This window comes from Trachemys scripta, chromosome 4, assembly GCF_013100865.1.
Source record: "Trachemys scripta elegans isolate TJP31775 chromosome 4, CAS_Tse_1.0, whole genome shotgun sequence".
NCBI lineage: Eukaryota > Metazoa > Chordata > Testudines > Emydidae > Trachemys > Trachemys scripta.
The window spans coordinates 141,964,181-141,974,807 of NC_048301.1; the positions used below are offsets into that span (position 1 = coordinate 141,964,181).

Sequence of the window (10,627 nt, forward strand, 5' to 3'; positions counted from 1 at the left end):
TAGTACAACTTTGCAAATACATAAGGTACAAAGTCATATGTCAAGTCTGTATAGATTAGAGTTACATCTAATATTAGATGGTAGATGAAAAATTATATCATAAAGGCATTTTCAATTGGAGGTCCAAAAACCTGGAGGAAAGTGTATGCATTATTTTCCAAAAAACCCAGTCAGTCAAACACCTCTTCCAACTACTCATAACAAGATTTATTAAAAAGTTAAAGGACAAACAGCTGAGAAACTTGTTCTTGCATATAACATACAGTAGAACCTCAGAGTTATGAAACCAGAGTTACAAACTGAGGGGGTCAACCACACACCTCATTTGGAACCAGGAGTATGCAGTCAGACAGCAGCAGTGACAAGAAAAAACAAAACAAAAATACCCCATAAACAAAAAAGCAAGTACAGTGTTAAATGTAAACTGCTAAAATATAAATTGAAAGTTTTAAAAAAATTGACCAGGGAAGGAAACTGTTTCTATGCTTGTTTCATTTAAATTACGATGGTTAAAAGCAGCATTTTTCTTCTGCACAGTGACGTTTCAAAGCTGTATTAAGTCAATGTTCAGTTGTAAACTTTTGAAAGAACAACCATAATGTTTTGTTCAGTGTTAAGGACATTTCAGAGTTACGAACAACCTCCTTTTCATGGTGTTTGTAACTCTGAGGTTCTACTGTTGAAGAAAATGAGCAAATGCCTTTTGTAGATTGGAAAAAAAAAATCTCCCCTTTAATCGAGGAATCTGGGGGCAGGGGGAGGATGTAAAACATATGTTATAACTGGAGATAAATCTGCACCAATGACTGATGGAATTCCATATGGATTATGGGACAACAAAATCAAATGTCAAAGGTCAGTAAAAGGTGAAGCACTGATATGTATAACCAAGATTATGAAAATGAAGGAGAGTGTAAACTTAAACTTAAAGGAGTGTATCCAACTTAAATCTTTGGGCAGTGTAAAAGTTATTAACAAATAATTTGATAGTAGAAGTACAGGCAAAAGCAGTGGGAAAGGACTATGGTTCACAGGACCCTGTGGAATCTCTAGTTCTACAATAGCCCTTGCCAGTGGCCTGACTGCTACACCTATACCTGTTGTGCTAAATTTATCTAACTGGCAACTGAGTGAATGTAGCTATTGTAAGGCCACAAACGTCACATCTTTCTTTCCAGTACTTCTTGTGGGTAAGGTTACTGTTTATTCGCGACGAGTACAAGACATTGCAAATTTAAGTATCAATATAAAGGCCAACCTTTATGTTCCCAGAAGCAAATGAGAAATTTATCCTTTTGGGAATTTTGAACAGTATTACAAGTTTATTTGGAACAGGAATGCCAATGCCTGGAGTGGCTCATGGCCGTGAGTGCCTACCTCGGGGCAGACTGTCAGAAAACAGGGCAGACACCCCAAGCTGGTGGCGTGGTCTATAATTAGATTTCACCAAGCCAGTGACAAACGTAAACTCCTGGATCACTGTCGCAGTCTTACCATGGAGTCAGACAATCCCTTTAGACACTGCAGTGTATCTTGCCACCCAGGCAAACTGGACTTTGTGATAAAAGATCACTTAAAACAGAACTCACACCACATCAGGTTGCTCCCCGTCTCAAGGGACCAGCCATTTATCCAGATAAATTGGTTCTCTGGATCTTACACCAAAGACAACACTTGTAGCCAATTCTATAATAAACTAACCAAAGGTTGACGAGCTAAGAAAAGGAAGTGAGAGTTATTGAGAGGCTAAAGCAGGTAAAATAAAGGCACAGGTGAGTCACAGTTTGTCATTCCAAATTGTGGCAGTGATGTAATAAGCTGTCAGTTTCCCAGAAGTCTTTCCAGGGTACCCAGATTGTCTCTGGGGATCTCCGCTTTGCATTTGGTACACTCCCCTGGAAAAGTCCAAATAGTCCAGAGATCCAGGAGCTCTCCTTGAATCCATACTTATAACTTCTTCTCACAGAAAACAAGCTGCCACTTGGGTTTTTCCTTTGGTGATGGAGAATGCGGAGTGCATTTTGAGTCTTTGACTTCCAGTCATCGCACATAATGGCCAGTTGCTTTGAAATTAGCACTTTTCTGTTAACGTTCTTTCTTTGCATTCCACAAGGCTTCTTTTTCGTTTGCTGGGTTATTCAGTTATGGGGGTATACACTGTGCAAATGTTTGCTACTACATTATAATGGGATACAGATGAGTGAAAACAATGCAAGTAACATCCCATTCATTTTCATGAAGCTTAAACACCAAATACTCTTATACATTTAACAATCACTTTGCTCTATACTAATACACAAGTGAATTAGCCTGGGGCTTCCACATGAGCTGGCACCTGGTCTGGCTAGGGTCACAGGCTGAAAAAATTAAAAGACCTATTAATTACGTGGTTCAGAAAGAAGTTAACGAAGTAATTAACCCCACGTTACTGGGAATTTATGGTTTAGCAACTGAAGAATGATTTATGGTGTATAATACACATGAAATAACCAAAATATTCATTTAAACTCATATTAAGATTATTTAATTGGTAAAATATAATAATGATTAGGGGGAAAAATCACAATGTCAGAAAGGAAATTATTTGTTCAGAATATGGTGAATATAATGGAGATATCCCATCTCCTAGAATTTGAAGGGACCTTGAAAGGTCATTGAGTCCAGCCCCCTGCCTTTACTGAAAATTGCTAGATTCAATCACTTTGGAATGATTTTTGGACATTCTTCCTGAAAATCTTAGAGCAGCTGTCCAATTCAGTCTTGTGGGCCACAGAAATTTGCAAATGCTTATACAGAAAATAGGGTTTGAGAAGGGTATAAGCTCCATGGGAAGAGTATTCACTATTCACCCCTCTTTAAAAAGAGGGAAGGATTTAAAAATAAACCTAACCCTAACTTTAATAAGAGAACTCAGGGGAGCCCAGAACGAAAGAACTCTTACCTTAAAGGGAAACAAGTTATATGCCACCTCTGTGGTATGCCTGACCATATAAAGCTAGATTGTAAAAATCTAAGCAGCACCCCAAAACCAGCACCCCCAAATACCCCAGTAAACACTAATCCAGTTATTCTGCCCAACCAGGCAGACCCACCACTGCCATCTTACGTCCAAATGTGGTCACTGCAGTCATTAATACTACCTCAATGATCTCTGATGATGTGGGCGAAGGATTTGAATTTACAAACTATGTTAGGACTGAAGCATGGAAGGGAAATGAGAAATGTATAAAGGGAGCAAAAGTCAATGGAGTTGAAGGGAAGGGATGGCGAGATATGGGCTCTGACACCTCTTACCTCACAATTCTACAGCCTCGGGATGTGGCAACATCTACCAACACAAGGATATACGTTAGTTTAGCTAATAAGAGTTGGCTGTAAGTGTGCATTTGGGTAAGAGCGGAAATATTCATTGACCTGGGGGATAATGTGTTTGATCCTTTGGGAGTGGTAGAACTTTTTATATGATGAACAAGATTTTCTGTAATCCTCATTATATTTGACTTGGTAGTCTGGGTGGGAGCTCAAGGCTGGGTTGCCTTAAGGGAACTGTATTTCTGGCTTCTGGGTAACAAGTAAGGTATTGCAAAAGCTGTTTTGTTGCTGGATTGATGAATGTAAATTTTAGAAATAATCTCCAGTTTCGGGAATCGTCTACCCCATTCTTTGCAGTTTGCCCCGATTAAGCAATCTCAGTGTGCCCCCCGCCCCCTGGAACTCTGGTCACATATGAATAAGGCAGAACATGCTCAGTCTCCGATTTTAGATGGTAGCAGCCCAAATTAAGTATCCATTGCTTCTAGGGGAATGGAGATTGGATGGAAGAGATGAATTATTGTCCACGGTATCCTCACCACAGGGACTATTTTTGCCTTATGTTATAGGGGAGGAAAGATCAGAACAATAATTTAAAAAAAGGTCAAAACCCATTTTCGTTCAATCCAACCTATTTCCATTCCCCTTTTAGCTACTGTCACCTCACCTGTAGCGTCTATAGCTGATGTTAGAGAGGACGGCTTTTATGAAGATATGCATTAGCATAAACCCACATCAAGTTCCAGAAACCTCCATATGCTTCTGCACCAAAGTCCAGGAGAACAGTAGATCCACCACATGAGCTGATATCTGAAGAAATAACTATCCCTTAATAAGTATAGAATAATTAAGTTACAAGTATACAGTAATTAGATTTAATTGACATATAGGGTTTAAGTACATATAAGTGTTAAGTTACCAATAACAGTGTTTGTTGTGTACCACTGTATACCTTTTTTGGGGGTGGAGGGTCATAATATTCACCCTGTCAAGGGGGGCACACTAGTCAATTAGTTCATTTTATCATCCATTTGTCATTGTATTATGTGATGTTATGGTCAATTTATGTGCTATTTCTTATATAATCAATGTATGCTAAATAGATTTAAATTGTAGGATTATAGAAGTACAGTACTGATAAGTATTTAGGGGTGATGAGTATGTATTAGCTATATAAGTAAAGCACGGTTGAAATGTAAGGCCTACAGGCTGAGACCTGTAAATTTTAGTTTAGCCACACTAGGCCATAGGCTTATACATGCTTAACATAAGTGATCTAGGAATAACCCTATGCCCATAAGGTTACAAGGTCACTGCATAAGATGTACCAATAGGAAAAATGGATTGCAATAAACCACAAACGTATTGTCTGAGACCACGAGACACCTGATAATAACATCTTCAAATGTTTGTCCAGACCAAAGGGTACATGTCATGCCTAGAGGCTAATAAGCATAAGAGGAACTATGAACAACTTATGGAAAATGGGGTACCCCAACATTCATGGGGTGTGGAAGTACAGATAAGGGAAAGGGGGCTGACACCTTCATGCATGTGCATAAGGTGTTAAGCGTGGTTAGAATTACATGGGAGGTTTAGGTTGGACATTAGGAAAAACTTCTTAACTGTCAGGATGGTTAAGTACTGGAATAAATTGCCCAGGGAGGTTGTGGAATCTCCATCATTGGAGATTTTTAAGAGCAGGTTGGACAAACACCTGTCAGGGATGGTCTAGATAATACTCAGTCCTGTCATGAGTGCAGGGGTCTGGAGTAGATGACCTCTTGAGGTCCCTTCCAGTCCTATGATTCTATGATTCTGTGACTATATAAAGGGTTCCCTGGTTGGATAAAAGTGGGAATACCCACAGGAGAAACTCCAGCAGGAACTAACCCTCTACTGCCGATCAATTGGTGAGAAGTCCATTGGAGCCAAGAACATCTTTGAGGATGTGAGTATGACTACAGCTATAATTATTGCACCAGGGCCGGCTCTAACTTTTTTGCTGCCCCAAGCAGCAAAAAAAAGCGCCACCGAGCGCCGCGCCGCGCCCCCCCTACCGCCCCCCGCTGCGCGCCCCCCCCCCCCCCCCCCCCGCCGCCCCGCTGCAGCCCGCCCCCGCCCCCCACCGAGCGCCGCTGGAACCCCCCCCCACAGCGGAATGCCGCGCCGCGCTCCCCCTGCCGCCCCTTACCAGGTGCCACCCCAAGCATGTGCTTGGTTGCCTGGAGCCGGCCCTGTATTGCACCAGATTGGTAGGATTTCTACATGCCTGGGTCATAGTCATTTCACTTATTGCTTTCATAAAACTTGTCGTACAGATAAGACTTTGTACTTGGGATTGTGTCTGTGGTCGTTATCCTTGGACGACGCGTGTTCCTCGAGCCTCCAAACTTGAGATAAGCACTACAGGAGATTTCAATCTGTTGAGCCTGAAGCTGTGGCCTCCAGAGCTGAACCCACGGTGGAGTAATAAAACCTCCTTAAATTCATCTGTAACGGGGCAGGACTCACCCCTGCGGCGCCTCCTGCTGGTTCCTGGGAATTAACTCTGTTTCCAGCTCCGGAGCACCCTCTGCAGGCCAATGTCCCGCTTGCCGCTGGCCCCCGTGTCCCTCCCAGGACCCCGGTGCCCTTTTACCTGGGATGCTGCCCTTCCAGGCAAAACCCCACAGATCTGGGTCTCCCCTCCCTGGGGAACCCCCACCCTCTATCCCCACCCTGCCTCAGCCTATGGGCTACTGCCAGTCACCATCTAGCCCCCTTTCACTGGGGCCGACTGCAGTCTGTATAAGCCAGTCATCATAGGCAAGGGGAGGTTTTGACCTGTTACCTTTCCCTGCAACCCAGTACCTCCAGGGGCCTAGGACCAGGCCCTGCAGCCTGGGGAGTTGCTGGCCCGGAGCTCCCCAGCTCCTCTGGCCTTTCCCCAGCCCTGCTTCACTCCAGTCCCCTTTAGCACTCAGGCAGCTAGGTCCATCTCCCTCCTCAGCTAGAGGGGGACTGCCTGCTCCTGGCCCATTGCCCTCTTATAAGGGCCGGCTGGGCCCTTATTAAGCCAGTTACAGCTCTGGCTGCTTTCCCACTCAGCCCATCTTTCAGAGCTACAGCCCTCCCCAGAGCTGCTTGTACCCTGCCAGGGCCGGAGCGGGGTGATCACCCCGCTACATCATCACTCAATAAAAGGCTGCAGTATAAATCCACGGTACGCCCACTCCTTGAATCCTATGTGGAGTTCTGATCGCCACATCTAAAAAAAGATATACTAGGATTGGAAAGGAACAGACCAGGGAAACACCAATGATTACTGGTATGGAACAGCTTCCTTATGGGGAGAAATAAAAAAGACGGTGACTTTTCAGCTTGGAAAAGCGACGACCAAGGGGGGTTATGATGGAGGTCCATAAAATCATGAATGGTGTGGAGACAGTGAATGGGGAAGTGTTATTCACTCCTTCACATGACATACGAACTAGGGGTCACCTGATGAAGTTAATGGGCAGCAAGTTTAACACAAACAAAAGGAAGTATTTCTTCACACAACACACAGTCAACAGGTGGAACTCATTCCCAGGAAATGTTGCGAATGACAAAAGTATAACTGGGTTCAAAAAGAATTAGATAAATTAATGGAGAACTGGTCCAACAATAGCTATAAGCCAAGGTGGTCAGGGGTGCAGCCCCTAAGCCCCTGACTGCCACATGCTGGGAGTGGACGACAGGGGATGGATAAATCAATAATTGCCCTGTTCTGTTCATTCCCCCTGAAGCACCTGGAATTGGCCACTGTTGGAAGACCGGAAACTAGGCTAGATGGACCACTGGCCTGACCCAGTCTGGCCATTCTTAAGTTCTTATATTCTTAGCATAGGGCCATAAACAGATCCCTGAGAGATCCCACCTGAAACAGCGTCAGTCACACTCAGGGCAGCTCCCCCTTCTCACAGCAATTGGCTCAGGCTGTCTGCAGACTCAGGCATGTGGGCGTTGCTGGTAACTCTCAGGTTACTCTCCTATCTGCATCTCAAGCTGCCCCCAGACAGTGCAAAGTTTCACTAGTGGGTGAACAGAGGCAGAAGAGATGGGGGGCATCCCAATGGAACGGCGGGTTACAGTGACATCAGGAGAGTGGTGATGAAGAGAAGCATGAAGCTGCTGAAGGAGGGTCTGGCATCATTTGTCCCTGAGGTGCAGTTCCCCATGGTGCTGGCTTGGCTCCCGGAGCCAATGTGCTCCCATATCCATTCGTCATAGGCCACCGTCCGGACATAGACACCAGGATGATTGGGCTGGCCACAGCCTTCCCCCCAACTCACGATGCCCATCAGGAACCAGGTCCCATTGTGGTCACATGCCAGCGGCCCCCCAGAATCACCCTAGAGGGGCAGAGAAATTGGGATTAGTAGGCCCCCCCACAGCTCAGCCCCTTGGAGCTCTAGGCATATGGACCATCCCAAGGCCCCACCCACATATTTTTGCCACACTCACTTGAGAAGTGAAAGGAGCATTGTGCCCCTTCCCCCTACCTTTCTCTGAAGGAGGCATGGTGGCAGTAGTGGGATCCCTAATACATTCACAGCAGAAAGAGTAGCTGTGTTCTTCTGCTCCTGCCCTATGCCGTGAACCCTGCTTGGGATGGGCTGGAAGGGCTCCCCAGAGCAGTAGGGCTGGAAGCGTACAGCTTCCATAAAGATACATGCGGTATTTTCCCATCTCAGAGCAACTGGCTTAGGCTCTCTGCAGACTTGGGGAGGCCCCGGTTACACTCTAGCCACATTCTCACTCTTTTCTATCCATCTGCAAAGACTTGACTATTACTTTAAATAAAAATAAAGCTGGGGCCCTGCCCTAATCACAGGACTCCAAGAGCTGGGGCCTAGGCATGGGACTGTGAGTCCACATGGATCTAAAAGCCAGAGCTGCTCCTGCCTGCACGAAGGAAGTCAGATTGTGGAACTGCACAGCTGCAGCAGCCGTTCTACACTCACTGCAGGCCCTACCTGGCGATAGGGAGACGCACTGGGGCTCATGTGCACCCGGCCGACCCAGAGCCCTCTCTCACCTGGCAGGAGTCCCTCTGCCCTTCAGCGTAGCCGGCACAGATCATATCAGGTTTGACGCGATCCCTGCCGATGTTCGGGGCTGGGTTGATGTTGTAGAGGGTGTTGCAGGCTGCAGTGTCGATCAGCTGGACCTGAACCTCCTGCAGTGTCTTAGGGGGTGGAAGAGAGACTGGGCAGGGGGGGGGAGAGAATCAGGGTACTGGATCCATCACCTCCTGAACCCTCCCCCATGCCTGACAATTTCCTGTCCCCATCTACCTCCCCCACCCACTCTCCTCCTCTCAAGCCATCCTCCACTCCATCCCCTCCACCCATATCTACCGCGCTTGCATCCATTCCCCACCTCCACCCAGCCACCGGATCTGCACTGACCCCCAACCATAGAACCAATCTGTGCAGCGCTGCCCCTAGAGGTGGTTTCCTCGGCGAGGATTGAACCAGGGACCATCTGTATCTAAAACAGAAGGTTCCCAACTGAGCCTTGTGGATCAGTTGCCTCATAGGTGGCTGTGAGGGATACAGCCGAACCAGGGTAGCCAGCTGGCAGGGGGCAGCAGAGAGCTGGGCGGGGATTATTGCAAGATGCTGCAGGAATCACAGGGCTCCAGGAGCACAGGGCTTCAGGCGCAGAGTGATAGCGCCTCCTCCTGGGGGATGGTCTTACCCTCAGAGTCTATTCTTCCCCAACCAGTGACCCAGCACACGTGGTTGTCAGGGAAGGAGTCGGAGGGGCCCGGCAAGCAGACGGGGAGAATTTCATTGGTGTATCGCACTGGCTCTGTCAGCTGCAGTAGGGCGATGTCGGCAGACTTCCACGTGCTGCTGTAGTTGGGATGGACAAAGATCTGGCTCACGGGGGATGAGATCCGGCACCGGGAGGGATAGGAGAGCTGGTACTCCCCCAAGTTCACACGATAGGAAGAGACAAGGTCAGATCTGGGAATGGTGGAGAAAAGGATGATCAAACGGATTGCAAACTTGGCCAAAAATGCAGCAGGGTCTGGGGCGGGGCAGCTAGGGACCAGGCGCACAGCAACACCACATGGAGTGGCTTGCCTGCATAGATCCAGGCAGGACGTCTGTCTGTTGCACCGGTCCCTACCCGCCCCAGTTACTCACAATTGGAAGCAGTGAGCTGCTGACACAACCCACTGGGCTGAGACGAGGGACCCACCACAGAAGTGGTGTCCATTGTGCTGGATGCTGACCTGCCACGGCCACCGGCCCCTTGGGGCATCTCCACCCCCCACAATCCGGCCGGAGATCCTGGGCTGGCCGCACCCTGGGGGGGAACAGCATTGACATGGGATGAGCAAAGAACCAGGAGTCCTGACTTTCAGCCCCTCGCCCTCCCTGCTCTACCCCACTAGACCCCACTCCCCTCCCAGAGCTGGGGATACAACCCAGGAGTCCGGGCTCCCAGCCTCATTCTCATGGTGCTAATCCAGGGCAGGTAAGGCTGGCATTTTGAAGTGTCTTACCTGCCTGTTTCCAACTCCCTTGAGCACCTAGAGAGTGAAGACAGAGAAGGGAAAGCTATTAATGTGTACGTGTTGGGGGTGGAGGTTTATTCACAGGCATTGCTGGAACCTAAGAAGGTGTGTGGAGGGGAATAAGTTCCAGTAGCTCCACCCATAATTCCCAAGCTCCGCCCATTGCCCCAGAACAGCCCTGCCATCCTCAGTGCCAGCAAACATTCATAGCTGTGTTTCTATTTGATTTACCACCAGTAGGTTCAAGAATCAACACTCCCCATTGATCTGAGTGGGGCAGCTCAGGACTGAATGCACCAATCCAGGCTAGATGGGCTGGGGGTTGTATGAAGGGTCAAGGGCTTGGATCTCCTTCTTATTCACAAGCCCAATTCCCTCCCCCACAACCCATATCTCGCTCCCTTCCCCCCGGGAGTTAGGGGCTGGTCCCTACATCCCCACCCCACACTCACCCTGCAGCAGGGTCATCGCCAGCAGTGCTAGGGCCAGTGGGGAGCGGAGACGCCCCATGGTTCAGCCTTCCCCAGGCCTGTCTTGGCTGCATGCAGCTCCCTCCATTGCTCCGACCAAAGACTGACTGGGGAATAAAAGTTCTGGGGCAGGTTTTTATGGACACCTGTGTGCCCCTCCCTGCATCTGTAGAGAATAAAGGGGACTGATTTCCTGGTAACCCAAGCAAGGAAATAGGTGCTACTAAATTCAACGTGCTGAACAGGTTGTGACCGCTTTCATTCTGCCCTGCCTGGTGTCACCCCAGTA

The 10,627-nt window shown here is 47.7% G+C and overlaps 1 protein-coding gene across 1 annotated transcript; it reads right to left on the reverse strand.

Moving 5' to 3' along the window:
- Window positions 1-7,421: 7,421 nt before the first annotated feature.
- On the reverse strand, window positions 7,422-10,378 carry LOC117876615 (serine protease 33-like). The gene is made up of 5 exons (XM_034768868.1): window positions 10,321-10,378; window positions 9,495-9,657; window positions 9,040-9,311; window positions 8,375-8,544; window positions 7,422-7,688 (listed from the first exon to the last, which is right to left on the reverse strand). Exons 1-5 carry the CDS (start codon window positions 10,376-10,378, stop codon window positions 7,422-7,424), a joined length of 930 nt encoding a protein of 309 aa, XP_034624759.1.
- Between the last annotated feature and the right edge of the window lie 249 nt (window positions 10,379-10,627).